The 18,077-nt window shown below is 38.0% G+C and overlaps 1 protein-coding gene across 4 annotated transcripts in view; it reads right to left on the bottom strand.

Annotated features, from left to right (window-relative positions):
• ADCY7 (adenylate cyclase 7) overlaps nt 1–18,077 on the bottom strand; it is a 61,053-nt gene that overhangs the window by 3,257 nt on the left and 39,719 nt on the right. For 3 of the 4 annotated variants that reach the window (XM_058846077.1, XM_058846076.1, XM_058846078.1), the window contains 17 exons: nt 15,761–15,893; nt 14,285–14,470; nt 13,317–13,360; nt 12,573–12,653; nt 11,613–11,685; nt 10,684–10,781; nt 9,971–10,055; nt 8,300–8,437; nt 7,100–7,162; nt 6,424–6,462; nt 4,927–5,084; nt 3,705–3,786; nt 2,988–3,143; nt 2,180–2,326; nt 1,633–1,740; nt 754–868; nt 91–215 (listed from right to left, as the gene is read on the bottom strand). In XM_058846077.1, coding sequence (XP_058702060.1) covers nt 91–215; nt 754–868; nt 1,633–1,740; nt 2,180–2,326; nt 2,988–3,143; nt 3,705–3,786; nt 4,927–5,084; nt 6,424–6,462; nt 7,100–7,162; nt 8,300–8,437; nt 9,971–10,055; nt 10,684–10,781; nt 11,613–11,685; nt 12,573–12,653; nt 13,317–13,360; nt 14,285–14,470; nt 15,761–15,893 — 1,831 coding nt within the window. The remainder of the gene's footprint in view (nt 1–90; nt 216–753; nt 869–1,632; nt 1,741–2,179; nt 2,327–2,987; nt 3,144–3,704; nt 3,787–4,926; nt 5,085–6,423; nt 6,463–7,099; nt 7,163–8,299; nt 8,438–9,970; nt 10,056–10,683; nt 10,782–11,612; nt 11,686–12,572; nt 12,654–13,316; nt 13,361–14,284; nt 14,471–15,760; nt 15,894–18,077) is intronic. The other variant, XM_058846079.1, reaches the window with a different exon arrangement.

Here is an 18,077-nt window from a genome sequence, read left to right as displayed (position 1 = left end):
TGTGAAATTCTTCTGATTATTCACATTAAAGCAAAATTCCACAACCAATTAGAAATAATGCCTTGGACATTACAAGGCTCATAGGTTTACCTGGATCTTGCCAAGTTCCCCTGTGCTCTCCATTCGGCTGGCAACATTAACAGTGTTGCCCCAAATGTCATACTGAGGCTTCCGGGCACCAATCACACCAGCGATCACCGGGCCATGATTGATCCCTGCAGAAACACGAGGTAGAAAGGGATTGATCCCTGCAGAAATTACTGAGGGAGAAAGGGCACTTTCAGCTTCATTGTTAGCTGTAGCTTCAGGGGAAAATAACATCCCAAAACTTAGCTCTGCAACACCTCTCTAGCAATCAGTACTGTTCTAGAAATACTCATACTGAGGCTCGGGAGATGTGAAGTGACTTGCTCATTATAAAATAGGAAGTCTAGGGAACAAAGCAAAATTCTTCCTCTTCTACTTTTAATATATATAATTATTAAGATAGAGATGAGCATTGTAATGACAATACTATCTTTAGCCAACAGTCACTAACAGAGTACTTCACTTATCTGTAGCTTTCATTTCCTCCCAAGTCATCCAGCTGCACTCTTGCTGCTGCTCCCTCCAGTGATGAGAAAAAGCCCATCCATGGAGGATGTCTGAAAAGCTGACCAGACAATACTGCCTTTGGCTATTCAGCACATGGACCTACATCATCCTCATTTCTCACTTGTCTGCGCTGTGCACGTTCCCCACAACAGAACTTACCAACACGTAGGCGGAAATTGTTAAAGGAATGTCGGTTGATGCCATCCAGTTTACTCATCAGGGCAATCCCATACTCCACCATAATCCCAATGTGAGCGTTCTGCCTTTCCCTATCCTGTGCAAGTCATGACACGTATTAATGATCAAATTACAACACAAAAGGCTGTGTCAGGCTGCTATTCCAAAGCAGTACTAGAAGTGACTGGAGTGTTTATAAGGATGAGACCACTCATCCTTGTAACTGCAGAACTGCAGAATTTCAAAACTCCATTAAATTCAGCTGGGATGGCTATGAGGCAACAAGCGTGATATGATTAAATTTTATCACAAATTAATGTCTGTCCTTTAGGGTTTCAGCTTTAATTTTATGTATTTTGGGTATATTATTATATGCATCTTTATGTCATACACAAACCTGCTATACTAAAAATGAGCCAGACAAATTGGTGTTAATTCTTCTGGGTGACAGTTTCAGACCAAATGCGGCACTGAGGATTCTCTTTCTGTGACAGTTCTCAGGTATCACAAAAATCCTACTGTCCAGTTCTGAGATGGCTTTTACTTTGGCTCCCATTCTTTGACTCCCCTATTATTAGAGCCCTTCTGTTAGGCATCTAAGAATGTTAAACTACTGGAATCAAAGATTAAAGATGTAAAAAGTATGCTGGGATTACACACTGAATACCTTAATTTGGAAATAAAGTGGAATTAGGAGATAAATACTGAATTCAGCAGGAGAAAATACAATTTTGTCATCTTTTTCTACATTTCAGGAAGTCACCCTTGATGATTTACTTCTTCCTATCATGTTACATTTTGTTACTTTGAACACACCTATGCACCCACAGAATACCGAAGGCAGATTCAGAGCAAACATACCTGGTTGTTCTCCTGGCCTGGTGTAACACTGAGACCAGCTGCTGCCATGTATGTGCTTCCAATTGTTTTTATTTTTTCAACACCACTAAATTTAGGTTTTAACAAGAGCTGTTTGAATGGAAAAAAAGCAAGAACTTGAGACTTTAATACCATATTTCAGTGTAGTATTTAACAAGAAATCTTATACTGTCTACCATAAGCATTAAACATCTCTAGCAATACTATCACTCACATGAAGATAAGATAAAATACTGAGGATTAGTTTCACAGTTTTGCTCTACCCACTCACAAGAGAAATGAAAGCACTGAAATACTGAAATAAAGCCCTTAAATTCAGGACTTTCAAACCATACTTCTCATGGATTACGTGATATACTTGAAAATCTCAACCAGATGGGAAAATATCTTTCAAGATTGCAAGGCTGAAGTCAGAATATCAGTGCAGCATAAAAATGGTTTTTTGCCCTCTAATGCTCACAGATCTAGTGAAACATTTATTTTGCAGTAAATATGTAATCCAGTGCATTTTTGACAGAAGTTTAATTACCTCATCAAAATCAGCAATGATTTCATTTAACAGCCTCAAGCATTCCAAGCCTTCTTTATTGACATCACATTCAGTGTAAAACACCTTAAAATCTGGTACTGATGCAAACATGACACAGACACAGTCATAGGATTGATGGTACCAGTCCTAAAGGAAAGCAATAAACTCACACATTATCAGCAGCCACACTCCCCCAAGGTACTCACACTCAAGATAATTGTTTGTAACCAGTAATCAAATTACAGCTTTCCTATGAAGTAAACCACATCGCTTATTCTATCAGAAACATTAAGTGGATTTGCCTAAGGAAAAAGCTGAGACTCCTTAAAGATATCTTAAAAATTTGCATCTACTTGGACATTGTCACTCTTCTGAGATACAGCATTGTTCTCTCTGATGACATGCTGGTAAAATGAGATTTTTTTTTTAAAAAAAATCATTATCAATGAACTCTCAGGGAGATGCTAACTGCTCCTCAACTAATTTCCCTAAAAACTATGACCTATCCTCTCTGGTAAAATACAGTCTTTGGAAAGCAGTAAATCTCATTTAAATATTTGCCAAACTTAAACTGTGTCCTGAAGCTGAACTACTAATTCTGAGAACAGATTTCAGGGACTGACAGTAAAAGTTTTCATTTTTTTGAGGCCATCTGGTTAACAGGTTCTTATGTTTACAAAAGTCTTGGAATACAAACAAGAGGCAAGGATTGCACAAGTTTACAGTCTGTGTTCTTTTTCACATCATGTGCATAATATAGCACAGGAATCTAATTTGCTGTCTTTCACACAGGAGAGACTCAACACACCTCATTTCGTTTTTCTCCAATGAAATATGCAGCAACGTGTGCTGGCAGTACATTTTCCAGCAAAAGCCTATTAACATTCTCCATAGTTTCAAATTGTTCATGTTCTTTTTTAAACTTATTCTTCCACAGACAATCCAGTCGACAGTAATAATCAATCTGCAAAGAGTTCAAATATGATAAATTAAATCCATAAAATAACTCACTGGAAAATATTGGGCAATTTTCTCAAGAAGTGTAGTAGCAATAGTTTCTTCAAGGTCATTTGGGTCTATATAGTTATGAAAAATGTGCTTTGAGAGCAAAGGTCAGAAAAATATGAAGCGGCCACTAAGACCAAATGTCATTTGGTACCATCAGATGTATTTACCAAAATGACACTTTAGTGATAAGATTATTTTTATCTTGAATTGCTATGTTGATTTAGAATTAATACTGATATATAAATACAGATAGATCAAAACTGTAAGAACCAGGAAGTTCTGACATCTGTGATGCAAACACTGTTGAAAGCTACAAAAATGTTCCCATCCTTTCACAGTAAAGATATTTTCATTACCAAAAATGAATTACAAGTGCATTATATGCAAGACCAGCATATTAAAAAAGATTTTAAAAAATACTAATTTAGAGCAAAATTTCAAGGAACGACACTTGCATTTTATTTAAAGCAACTTGCTGCAAGTAAAGGAACTACAGGATTGCATTTTAAATACATACCTGTTTTGCAAGTAAAACTAGGGTTATGTAAAACAGAACCAAATATAAATTAGTCATTATCCTTGGGTCTTTGATGAAAAACCTGAAAATAAGAAAGCAATACAAAGTCATCTGTATGCTGTAAGAAAATCTGCACGATGGAGGGTTGGGGTGGGAGGCGAGGGGAGAGGAGGAGGGTGTCTGTCCAGACTTGCACCACAGTGTCACTGCATTTGTGCTGGTGGCAGCCTGGGGACAGGTCCTGTCCTAACAACAAGCCAGTCCAACTCCTGGAATGATGCATTTCACATCAGGACACACTGGGTGTTGAAACCTTGCTCAGTAGCTGTTGTAGTGAGATGCTCAAGTAAACATAGCTTTATCTTAATGGAGCCATCTTAAGTTCCACCTGACTGAGTTTCAGCTCCCACCCCACAAAAACACAACCAACAAAACCTTGAGGGAGGAAAATAAACTTTCTTATTTGTGGATGGAAAGACAATAACAAATTAAAAACCTGAATTCCTACGACAAAGACAGCAGTTAAATCATTCTGTATCTGAATCACCACTCATATTTCATAGTTAGATGAGTCTTACCACATCTATTACTTTTTACAAATGCAGATTAAATTCTCATCATATGAATTATTAAGTTCACTCAAAGTTTTTTAAGGTGTGCTGACAGGTTACAGCCCTTACAAAATAAATTTATTGTAATTTTCAGCTATGAGACTATGCTGAGGAATCTGAGAAAGACTAAAAAGCTGACAGTAAAGCCTTTGCATGTGATTTCTCTTCAGTATTTGCAGTTTGTGCAATTAGAGCAGGTAAATTGCTGTTACATTTCAATATACCTGCACTTAGGTTAGTACATGAAGAGTTCGCCATCCTATTGACTACCAAGGTCTCAGAAGCACAGCTTGAGCCTCAGACTTTTAGCAAGGCTTTTCTTCATAAGATCAACCTTACTATGGCATTAATATTCTACTCTCTAGTCCTTAATGTAATCCAAGGTTTCTAGGGATCACGGAAGCCACAATATAGAATTTTTTCGAGAACATATACTTTGTTTAAAAAGAAAAAAAAATAAAGGTGACATGGTCTAATAGGATTTCCATGTTGTTAACTTTACAGAAAGGTTTGTAGTGTCTGGCTTAGGTGATTTTGATATTTCAATATTCCAGTAAAATCTAACACCTCTTTAAATGAAACATTAAAGGATGAGAAACTTTACAGTGCACCTGGTACTGTTGCCATAGATGTCTTTGTGCTGAAGGGTATTAAAAATGATGAGGTAGAGAGTCACAGCAATGGACAGGAGGAGAACTTTGAGTTCGAAGCTCATTTGAAGAAATACCGAGCAGGCAATGAACCCCAATATACAGCAGTAAGCATAATACTGCAAAAGAGTAACATAAAGAGCCTTTGCATTATTCAGAACTTATGTCTAAGAGATGTTCAAACCACAGTAAATGCTCTGAGTTCATGGTCACTGCAATTTAAAACAAAGAAAGAACAATCACTTAAAGCTTTATTTTTAATGACACTAAAAGGATGAACTTAATATTGATTTTAGTTTAGTTAACTGTTTAATTTGTTACGGGTAAAAACATTTAAACAAGAAAAGAAACATAAGTAAGCAATGCTAGATAAAAATTGAAGTGTTGAGAATTTATCTCCTGAAGTTTATTAAATTTAACCAATTATTTATTTAAAGTTCCAGACCAGGTTCATAGTCCAGTGAACCAGCTCTGAAGCATCAAGTCCAGTGCTCTAATCCTCTTTTGACCATGCTTTCCCACTGTAAGCTGAAGCAGATACCCATTCCCACCTGCCACACCAGTGACACGTGGAGACCATGACCACTACCCAGCCTTGACACAGCTCCTTCATGAGAACTTTGATGCGAATAAGCATTATCAAGCTATGGCCACTATCCCCTTTATGGAATTACTGGGCATTTTCCAGGGAATGCCAGCTCAGGCATGGTGTCCAAGGTCAGCCTGCAGCTGGCAGCACCAAACCAAGTGTGTGGTGCAGACAGGATTGCTGCCTGCAGCCACGGGCACGGGTGGGACATGCTCAGCTGGCACACTTTAGTCCACAAGCAGCTCCAAAATTACCTTAGCTTCTGCTCAAGAATTCCTTCTCTTAATACACAAAGCACAGTTTTCCCACCTGTAATAGCATAAGCTTACCACAGAACTGTGAGATTTTTTGCTACGTAATTAACATTTCTGCTGATGTGAATGAAACCAGAACAATTTATGAGGTAACTCCTATTAAGAGCCTGTATGTAACACATTATACCAACTCTGTCACCCTAAAGACATTGAGTCTACCTCCAAAAGGTACAACTCAAGCCAAACCTCTGAAAAAGGAGCTATTATGTAAAGAACACCAACAGAGGTCTGTCAGCCTCTTAAGCCCTTTCACTCTGTAAACACACTTTACTGGGACACTTGCAAGTACAGCTCTCATCTTTCAGACTCAAACATTATCATTACCCTGTTCTGCTGTTTTTTTCCTTAAAGTTTTAGACCTACTTCTAAGTCTGAAATTTCTAAAAACCTTTAGTCAGCACAACAGCAGCTGAATAATTTTGATTTCATGAAGAATTTTTCTGCTGTCAGATACCTTAAAAAGCTGCCTTCCATAGAGCAACAGATCCTGCCATTTTCCAGTAATATACAAGGCATTCAAAGATCAGGCTTAAGAACAATGCATTCATTACTTACAGTTTCCTCTACGCAGGAATGAGTTGTGTTTCCAAAAGTCTGATTTACCAACATGCAAGAACAAAAAATTACCAGGTGAGTACAATGTGCATTTCATATGTATAACTTATTATTTGTCATAAGCTCCTGAATGAAGGGCTTCTCACACAACCTGTTGCACATAATTCAAAAGTATGCCCATCATCTAAAGGGCTGGCCATGTGACAAAGGAGCATCCCAAACATTTGGATGAACTCAAAATACAACACTACTTTAGCATTAAAGACATACAAAGTAAAACCCCCAGAAATAATGCTTTTGTGTCACTAATAAGTGCTGAATTTACCCTTACAGAAATGCTAGAGAACACCTTTCAAATATGCTGAGAGAACAAAATAAACCAAGACTTCAGTTTTATACATAAATACTCCAGACTTCTGAAAATTCCTAAAGGATGCACAAGAAAGCTGTATGTAAAAATACAAAATATCCCTTAAAACTGCCTTGTGTCATGAGCAAGTCCTCATGTTCAACAATTAAAAAAAAAACCCCACCCTATCTTTGTAAATAAAAAGAAAAAATATAAAAATGTTGCCATCCATCTACATGATAGGAGTTGGGCTTTGATGATCCTTGTACCCACCATCCAAGACTCATTTCATTTTAATCCAAGAAATTAAGAGGGTATGCTACTCACATAGGTGGTAGTGCACAGTTCATTTGGTCCAGTAAAATTGGCAGGTTTGTTCTTTTCAGTAGTCTTGATTTATTGGAGGGGAGGAAAAAAAAACACAAACCAAAACACATCAATAAAACCACCATACAAACTTATTAGCAGGTAATCACTGATTTTTTTCTCCATATATTTTACAAAGAGTGCTGATCTGGTTGTCTTTTCAGTGCTATTGAATAAATGTTGAAATACAATGGCATTTCATGAAGTTCTATTAAACATATATGCACACACAAGCTGCAATAAGGTTAAAATTACTTATTTTCTAATTGGGGGAAAGTTTTACTTTATAGCTATGTTAATTTAGCAGCTATCTGGCACAACATGTGGTTTTGTCTCAGCCCCCAGTTTCACAGCTGCTGTTCCTATTTTCTTTCAGGCTGTCTCTGGTGGTGTTCACATGACACCACTGTGAGTCAATTCAAGGACCTAAGCCAGCAGAAAAAACACCCTACAAAAGAAAATTAAGCATTTTCTGCAGGATTGCTTTCAGAATGAACTCCCCATGGAATCAGAAGAATGGCAAGGCAAACAAACACATGGGATCAGGAGGACATCCGTTTTAGTAGTTAACTATCAGTTAGGTGGAACTGTTAACACACAGAGCTTGCTTAAATAAAAAAACACAGCACAGTTATTCAAATGTACATACCCCAAGTGCAACATAATATTCAAACTAAATGTAAAAGACAGATGCCATTTCCACCTTACTCCAGCAGTAACCATCCTCAATGCCTTTGCTTTTAAAAGAGAGCCAAGCTGTATTCTTCCCTCCTTCATCCACATCACTGCCAGTGAGTGCAAACACTACAGTGAGCTGCTTAAAGTGCTGCCTGCCACTGCCAAACATTTAAAGCCACATTAAAAAAGGAAAACATCTTAGTGATGAGGGTTACAATCAAGAGTTGTTATAAGTGCCATCTTGAAAATAAGAAAAGTTTGTAGATCTGAAGCCTATCACATGTACTTTCAGTTCCACAAACTAAGAGCTTTTATTTTTAATGCTTTTAATTGCCATCATGCACTATCCCTGTGCAAATCAACCCCTGTTGCAAATCAGGCATTAGAAAAAGCAGCAAGAAGTGGTACTTGATGCAAAGAATACAGGAAGTTACCTAAACAGTGGAATTTACAATAAGTCCATCAATTAATGCGATTACTCACCAAATTAAAAATGGCTATAATCAGCAAGGCAGCTATAGTGATGACTGCTAAAGGCAGCCTAAGTAAAGGCATTGTCTCCACCTTTTCTGAGACAGCACACAGATGGCGCAGGAGAGGCCACTGATCTGAGCAGCACTTCTGTAAACACAAATAATTCATTTCAGTAACAGGGAAAACACTTTGATACAGGGGAAGAAATATTTCTAAATATAAAGCTGACCTTTTTTTCTACAGGAGAGTGTCAAGAGCCTTCACTGGAATTCTAATCTAGGACTTTGAATCTCCTCATTCGGAGTCAATGTCTAACACCTTTCCCCAGCTGAAAATAGAGACAATGCTTCCTTTCTTCAGAGGGGTTGTGTGCTAAACTTTTCTGAATTTGTGCTTTAAAAATACAGAATTAAGGTCTGTTTGAAAGTTCTAGAGAAAAGTTAATATTAAGTTGCAGTAAAAAATTTGTATTTTTTTAGTTATAGAGATATAATATTATATTTGGAACTACATTCTCAGATTAATAAATCAAAACCAACTGTAGACAGTCCCCATTCCTGCCATCCCTATATCCTCCAATCCAGTAAAGCATATGATTGCAATGACTGCAAGCATTATTCCATGATGCTACAGCAAAACACTCCCAGCATAAAAGTAAAGTCTGATGCAACTGCAGTCTTGGAATTTTCTATTTTCTCTGTGTGTTTCTGCACACATAGAAAAAACACATGAATGCATATACACACACCCCTCTCTCTCTACAGACATATATGCAAAAATCCATCTATAAACACATATAAATACCATACATACATAAATTCCATAGATCTGTCCAACCATACAATTAAATGAGTCATAAATCTTTATACCAGAGTGCAATTTTCTCTTATTTTTTTCTTTCCCCTTTACACAGCTTGACCATGGCTCTGTAAGAGACTCTTCCTTTCCCTGGAGAGCTCCATCCCCTCACTGGGGTGCTGCAGTGCAGTGGTGCAGGTTTGATGAGTGCAAGGAACATTCTCAAATCCCTTCTCTAAAATCCTTTTGCTCTCCCCACCCCCCAGGCAGTTCTTGAACTGAGAAGGACTTTTTTTTTTACTCTGTATCATTGAACTCCATCAATATGGGCTCTCTCTCTCTCACTTTATATTTTTAAACAGTAATTGTATGCGTTTAATAATGCAAAGAAAAAGGAACTACAAGTGCAAAGTGTCCTAATTGATGTAATGGTGAATTTGGAATTCTAACTGCCATGAAATTGTTGCCAATAAATTATTCATATGTTTGTAATTTTCATTACACTTCATAAGTTATTATGAAAACTGATCTTCTGTTCCAACTTATTTCAATATTGTTTCCAGCACAGAGAATAACAGTATTTACAATCAAAATTACTATTAATGGCAAACATAAAAATAAAAATATATTTTAAAAAAACAGTCCTACATCCACCCTCCTACCCATCTATTCTTGCACTCAAATAATTCTGAATTACTCTTAAAATTTTCAGACATGAAAGTCTGTTTCAGGCAATAGAATCTTCTGGTAACCTGAGGTTCAAGGCTCCTGTAACTCCTATTGAAATAGCTAAAATTTCATCAGCCTAAAAAACAGACCAAGTTGCTGAAATATATCCATCCACTTTTGAAAACAGGAAGTGTTTTTCAAATGTAAACTTACCAGACATTTCTCAGCAAAGCACACAAACAAAATAAGCACAATGATGACTGCAACAACTCCAAAGGAAATTCCCAGTTTTGCAGTTCTAAAAAGAAGAAGAAAGCACTAAAAAAAACAAGTTTAAATATGATTTTTCTTCAAGCAGCACTGAACGACCATAACATCACACAGGTTATGGTTGCTCTGTTGCAAAATCACCACTTTAAGAGATTCCTCCCCTGACGGCCTGAGCCACTGCTCTGTGCATAAACCACACGGAAACTGCACTGCAACAGCCACAAAAATCAAACATGCCATAAACTTCAGAACTATCCATCATCTGCTTTCTCGGAGCTGTGACAAGCAGCTCAAAGTTGGCTCCTTGTAACTCTACAGAAAAGGATCATTGAGCACATTTTAACCAGAAAAATCCCATTGTCCTACTGCTCAATGTCCTTACAGCCAACTGCTCTTATAAAACAGAATTTCTTACTTAACTGACCACCCTGTGCATACTAAGCAAACAAAACATTAAAGAAATAATTCTATTTTATTTTCATACTGATATCTTGGCTCTTATGCCAGCAACATGAATGAGCTCCTTTATCATGGGGTAAATTAATATATGTTTCTTAAATTTAACCCCTCAGGAACTCCAAAAAGTTCCATGCACATGAGGTTCACTTCAGCTATTGGTTAATTTGAATTATAAATAATTAAACACCAGCACTTACTTTGGCATGATAAACATCTGGATCACAAATATACAGAGGAACACAAAACTGGCACACACGAAGTAACTCTTGAGTTTTAGAATAGGAATGTTGCGATACTGAAACACAGAGAGAATAAAGCATCAGGGCAATTTCAGGGGTGTTTTTTCTTAATTTTATTACATTCTTGTGATGACACATATATACAAGTTTATACTGTATTATTAAAAATATACTGAGGACTAAAACAGAACAAAAGAAGACCACTACAAAAAAAAACCAAAAAAAACCAAAAAACAATTACTTGAACATCTTTCAGGAAAAACATCCCAGTCCAAATGGTAATTTCCCAATTTCCAGCCTAGAGGGAAATCCAGGCAGTATGTAAATCAGCTCTCCACAGCTGCCCATGCTTAAAATCCTTATCAAGAAGGGACATACACAGAAGTAAACCTAAAGTGTATGTACAGACCCACACCACTAACTACATCCACAGCACAGTAAATTTAACAGCAGTTATTCAAACAGAAAAACTACAGTGCACCTAACAAATACCAGCATTATATCTACAATGAAACAGCCACAGAAAACAAGGTGTTTTCATTATGGATGCAGAAATCCTTTTATTTTTATTTCCTTCTTTAAATCTCATTACTTTTGAGGGAAGTAGTTTATTCAGAAAAAATACCAAACTCACACTAAATCCCTTATGGCATGAATTTGACCACAGATTAGAGACAATCTTGTTTAAGCTCAGAATTTGCATTCTCAAGGAAAAATGACCAGTTCAAATGACTCCTGAAATCTGCTTTCCATTAGTTACCAGAAACCTCTTAGGATTTACAGTCACCTCCAGAATCCAGTTTCAGAATGAAAAGTTTGAAACATATTCTTATGCTGCTCTGAAGGATAAATCAAAGACCAAAAGGGATTATTTTGCTCTTACCAACCTCTTTTTCAAGACCAGGCTCTGCAAAGATCAGTGAGAATCCACAGAAGTCATCTGATTTGCCACACCAGGGACTGCAGCCACAGAGAGACAGGGGTTACCAGGAGCACACAGAGGCCAAGGACAGCACACAAAATCATCGCTGCACTTGGGACCCCACAGCCACTCTCAACACACATCTGATGCTTCTGCAAGGTCTTTATGCTTCACAGCAGAACAAACCTGTGGTTTTTACTCCTCTGACAGGCAGATCCACTCACAGACAGCAATATCTGCCAGCAACGTGAAAAATGTAGCTCCAAAACTTCCCAAAGACGTAAAAACAGGAAAGTGTAACAGCCTTGTTAGAGAGGGCTCACAGCCTCCAAAAACTTCCCCTAAATATTAGACTCCTATTCGGAATACCTAAGTATAATACCTAAGTACAGCTCTCCTAGAATTTAAATGAAAGAGTTTTCTTCTCAAATTCAGTGTTTTAGGAATTTGTTAAGAATTTAAATATTGTATTTTAAATTAAAAAAAAAACAAAAACAAAGAAAACCCAAACCACCACCACTGCTTGTCTTTGTCTGCTTTTAAATGCAAATGTACTGCCAAAGGAATTACCTGTCCCTGACAGACCATTTGCCTTCAGTGGATCAGACTCTAAAGCAACTTTATCACCCACAAAGCTATTTTGACTTTATACTTAGTTTTTTGTACAGGATGGCACCTCATTTCATGAAACTTCTTGTTTTACTAAGGAAAACATTGAACAGCAAAACTAATCACTGGCTTCTTGCTAAACCATTCAGTAAGATTCTCATATTCAAATTAAATCCAAAAAGAAACAAAATAAAAAACAAAGACCAAAAAAGGGCAAGACAAAAATCCTGAAAACTTTATACATAAACTAGGCTTAAACTGAGAATGCAGGTTAATCTCAAAGAAAAGATGAAGAATAAATTAAAGTACTGCATACGTAGTTGAACTGAGGCCTTCAATGGTTGACATCATTTCATCATAAATATCTTCCTCTATCCTTCCCTTCTGAGATGAATTTCTGAGGATGAAATGAAGTCTGTGTGACAAATGCTACCCAAAAACAAGTAATGGAAAGTAAAGAAAGTGTACAGAGCACACTTTCTCAGCACACAGTGAGGCAAGCTTCCAGGGAAAAGTTAAACCAGCATGCTCCAAACTGATTAAAAAATACACCCATGGGCACTTTACTAAGCATTTCTCTAGTTACTCAAACCCTGCATTTTTCAATACAGCATTTTTGACAAACTGAGGGAATGTTCCACAAGTGAAAATCAGCTCCTCATTTAACTCAGTGCTACAGGTGCCATTCTACATGACAATTCCTTATCACATTGTAATGGCAAATATTAACAACACTAACCAAACCCAAATCTTCCCACTGCTCTTTAGGGCTCTCCCTTCCCAATTCCCTCCCATCCTGTTGCAGCCCAGCAAGCAAAACAGAATCTGAATGGCAGAGGAACAGTAAGACAAGAAGCTGTTTTTAGAGTCTGCTAACAATAACAAACATGAGCTGAGAAATCTTCTGAGGCCAAAGATTTAGCTTAACCTTTCTAAGGCAGGACTACCATACACACACTGATTAATCAACCAAATGACCACATCCTTGCAGCACACTGAGAGGAGCAAGAGGAGCACAGGAGTAGCAAAAAAAAACCAGAAAAGAAGGTACTTGACAAACCTGTCAGAAGTTCTCTGGCGTCCAGTAGAACACAAAGGTATTTCCTAAATAAAATAGGAATTAAGAATAAGTTACACACTCTTTGAATACCAAACAACTATGGGAAACAAACATCAAGAAACTGCCAAAACCATCTTTATTAAAAAATAAAAGAAATCAAGAACCATTCTCAAACAGAAATGTTTCTAAAAATCAATCCTTTCCAGCAATGTTTTCTGCTTTAACAAGTGAGAAGTGTTTTCTGACAAAAAAAAAAATATTGTTAGAAAATAATTAAACAGATCTTCCCTCTCATTTTTCTCCACATGCCAAAATAACCAAGCAAGCACCAGTAGAGGCAAGCAGACTGGAAACCCCTTCCACACACCTGGATGGATGGATGGATGGATGGATGGATGGATGGATGGATGGATGGATGGATGCATGCTTAAATTAAAATTTACTACAGATGTGGCTCCAGAACCACACCTGAAAGCATGTACATCTACTTCCAGCTTTCAGGAAAGGGATATGGAAGGAAAAATTAGTTTTCTTGTATTTCAAAATCTTAAAAACCTAAGAATTCTTTATCTTAAAAATTCCTTACTGATAAAATCTAGTTGCAGAGAGAATATATGGAAGGACTACTTATTTTCTATACATTCCAATTAAGTATTGAGTGCATCTATCTTTTTTTTTTTCACAAAAGCACAAGTACCATCTCAAGATGGAAAAATAATAGGAAAAATAGGTAGTTTATCTTTAAGATAAACAATGACTGTAGTATGCTAGAGAGACTGGCAGCCTGAATATGGTTAAGTTCTGAGAGGAAGAGATGTTGCACAGACACCCTCTGAGTTCTGTGCGCACACTCAGCACCGAGGGTACCAGCAGACATTCAGCCACAGAAGTCACATCAGTTTTGGGTTTCACACCGCAGGCACAGGAGCAGTTTGCCATTGAAGGCTGCCCATCACCAGAGAGCTGACCTTTCTGCGCCTGCCCTGGCAGCTGGAGGAGTCGCTGCTGACGCTCTCCCTGTGGCTCAGGTGGGCGAAGGGCCTGGCTGCTCCCCAGGACTCCAGGTACCGCGTCATCCGCACGGACGCGCGCATCTTCAGCCCGTCGTTCACCCGCGTTTTAGGGAGGTGGTTGTTTGACAGGCATTGTTTGGACTAACAGAAAGAAAACACACCCGTGTACAAAACAGAAATTCAGACAAATTACAAAGTATTGAAGCTCTATGTATCGAGACTTAAGACTACACAAATCTCGCCATTCAGTAGGGCTCTGGACACATCAGCAACGTGTCAGCCAACCTCAATCCTTTATCTCACTTAATTAATATGAGCAAAAGCAAATCACAGCACATTCAATTAATTACTTCAGCTGCCTTTACGAGACTTCGCTTGCAACACTGCAAGAGTCAAACTTCCAGGTTTATTTACAGTGATGCAAGGGCTCACAGGATCGTATGAATGATACAGTTTCCTTGCAGTCAGCCCTACAGCAGGGGAAAAAGGTGCCAAATTCCTGAGCTGGGGTGTGTCAAAACAGTGGTTGGAAGATGCCACAAATTACAGACTCCACATCAGATTATATCCCTGTGTCACAGGTGCTGAGTCAGGCAGTACAGACAGGGTGTACAGCAATATCCTCACAAAACTACAGAATAAACCAAGACTTCAATGACTGACAAATCTCTAACATTTCACAAGTATCTTCCAGGGAGCAGAGACCATTTCAATCTATAAAAATAGAAACAGGTGACATAGAACCTCATTCTGAGAATATGTGCTGTGTGCAACTGAGGGGGGTTGCAGTACTGAAAATGTAACCAAGTTACAAGATTGAGTTCCTGCTAATGAAAAGTGGCTCTATGCTGTTCCTTCCTGTAGAGATCAGGAACAAAAGAAGTTTCTCATCTGCATTCTTTTTTCCTTTGAAACATTTTACTCATCTACCACAAGCCAATGCAAAATAGCAGTACTCCAGGTGTTTGTAGTTATCCAGCTCTAAAGGAGCAACCTGCAGTTGCTAACTTCACACCCTGAAAAGAAGGTGAATCTTACTTTTCAGATAGTGAGGAAGATGTCTGATGCTATTTTACAGGCAATATTTTAGCTGAAAGTGGCCACATAGGACAGGCATTCCTCCATCCTCATCTTTTGACCTGTGTTTTTGAAACACTTCACACAAATACATAGTCAAGTATGTTTTGACTCTAAGTGGGTCACATGGGAGATTTCAGCATAACACTTAATACCTTCAATGCAATAGGCATGTCATAAAAAAACAGGATGTGCTTTCAGATCTGAACTCCCAAATCCAAGCTACTCAGGTGACTCACACCATGCTTTAATTCTGTTCCTGAATGAAAAATCTGTATGCACTGCAGAAACCTGTGTACTTATAATGTGTGCATAGGCTTGAATAAATATATATGCTTATAAACAAATACATACCCTTGGATCGACCACTAAGTAGGTTTTGATATTCATGGATTCAAGGTAAGGATCCCTCAGGTGTCCATTCCCTTCTTCTACTTCATAAGCTTTGCCTAGGTGATTTAACGTTGCTTCAGTGATGTGCACACGGCTGAGAACGGGAGAAAGAACAAAGAGACCCAAACATTCGCAGAAAGGTCACATTAAGCGTTTCATTTACATTTCAATGGCCACTACTGACATTTCTGCTTTTCAGACATCCCCTGCTTTGGCAGCCAACTGAAAAATCCTGCCAGTACTTAAAATTATATTTGCAATCTTTTGCTGTAGTACATCGTTCATAGCAAGCATGCGAAAAACCACTTCCCATAATGAGATAGTATTGGTATAAAATTAAATTGAAATAAGCGGGGAAATAAACAAAACAAGAAGAAATGTGATCAAAGGAGATCTGATGACAGACAGGCTCACAAGCAGGTTGTGAGAGCTGCCGGGAAAACTCATGAACAAAACACAAGCAAGGACTGCTTTGTGCTAGAAATGCACAAGGGTGGGGGGAGACACTTACAAAGTCTGTGAAAATAAAGCTGGGGAAGGTTTTTTGTTAACTCAGGAGAATTCTGAAAGTCTGCCTTTTCTGGCTGAAACAATCCAAGGAAAAGGCAACTCAGCACTTCTGAGGAGAGTAGCCAGGATTTTTCTGTACCCATTCACATTTTCCCTTAAATGTTATTTCACTCAGTATTCCAAATCACGTATTTCCACATAAGTTATGAGTTATATCTTTCCATATAATTTCTTAACAAGAGACTGGAGTGAGTTCATAAAATAGCATTTCTTAATTTCTATTTTCTCACTGTTCACCATCCCATGCTTTTCTTGCTTTTATTTGGCACAGACAAATTTGACACTGTCCTACAATCCATTAGCTCAGGGCTGGGAAAAGCAAAATGCCAGCATGGAAACTGGCAGTGTGCAGCACTGCAGCCAAACTACAGAGAGCAAGGGAATCACTGTTCCATCCACCTCTCCTTCCTAAAGCTGGACATAGATTTGCACAATGGAAATGTGTCCAAGAGCTGAAAACTACTGCCCGTAGCTTCTAAGAAGGAAGAATAAAAACTTCCTCAGTTCTTTTCAAGCCAACAGTAAGAGTTGAATTGCAGAGGGTGCATGCTTTTATTTGTTTACAGGTAATTTTCTCAAAAAAAAAGAAAAAAATTTAATTGTTACCTTGAGTACACACTTTTGCAATTAAGGTAAACTTTCAAATCTGAAATTTTAAAGTTTGCTCTAAAGCATCATTTTCTTCCTCAGAGACTGGGGCATTCTGGGTGACATCTGTGCCCTGACCCTTAAAACACAGCCATATAAGTTTTCTGTGCTTTTCCACTTACTCCAAAAAGCAGTACATTTGTTCACTACCCACCACTTTGCATTTTCCCAAGCTTCCTCTCCCTCAAGCCACACACTGCCGTAAGACATTTCCGATCCTACTGCAAACTTCTCCTCAAATTAGATGCCAGTGATCTCTCAGCAGTTCCTAATTGCTTACTGGATTCCAGGCTAAGCACATCACCAAGAGCTGCTCTCACAGTCAAGCTGGAGCATGCACTGCTGCCCTTGCCATGCCAGGACAGAGCACCCAGCACACTGCGCCCCATTTCCTATGTTGACAGGAGAATAACGTGCTGAGCTTTCAGGCATTTACACAACAGAGAGAATTGGTTGTAAATGCATTTTGAGTTTTAGTTTTATGCTACTCCTTTCTGCTCTAGTAGTGTATTACACTGTTATGAATTTAAGTAATTTTTAAAATCACAAGGAGGATGAACAAGGATACTCTGGCACTGGAAAGAAAATACTTATAAAGCTAAAAGTTTTCCTGCATCTTTTCAAAAGTCTTTAGAATTCCTTCATTTACAGAAACTCAAAACAGATATGCTTCCTATTTGAAACAAAACCTCTAGCTGGCTCCTAATGACAAAACTGCTTCCAAAGGAGCCAGAGTATCTAACACTGGAATGTGGAATCCCCAACAAATAATTTCCCTGCAGAGCAAGAAACAAATACAAAGTAACATTTGCATAATGAATAATACCCCTTCCACCCTGCCAGGCTCAGTCTTCCACAAGTGAAGGTGTTTTCTCTGGCCAGTTTTGAAAGATGAGTACTACACAGCTGTAGCTAGAAGTAATAAGGATAATGTTTCTGAATCAGCATGCCAAACTAAGCCAGCTTAATTCTTTACCAGCTTATCAACTATAAACCTGACAACCATAGGGAAATAATCAGAGTTTTCAAGATTAGGCAAAGGTCCTAAACAAGACTAAGT

Source organism: Poecile atricapillus, chromosome 10, assembly GCF_030490865.1.
Source record: "Poecile atricapillus isolate bPoeAtr1 chromosome 10, bPoeAtr1.hap1, whole genome shotgun sequence".
In the NCBI taxonomy this organism is placed as follows: Eukaryota; Metazoa; Chordata; class Aves; order Passeriformes; family Paridae; genus Poecile; species Poecile atricapillus.
Note: the sequence above shows the minus strand (reverse complement) of the source record. Positions and strands in the feature narration are given on the sequence as shown.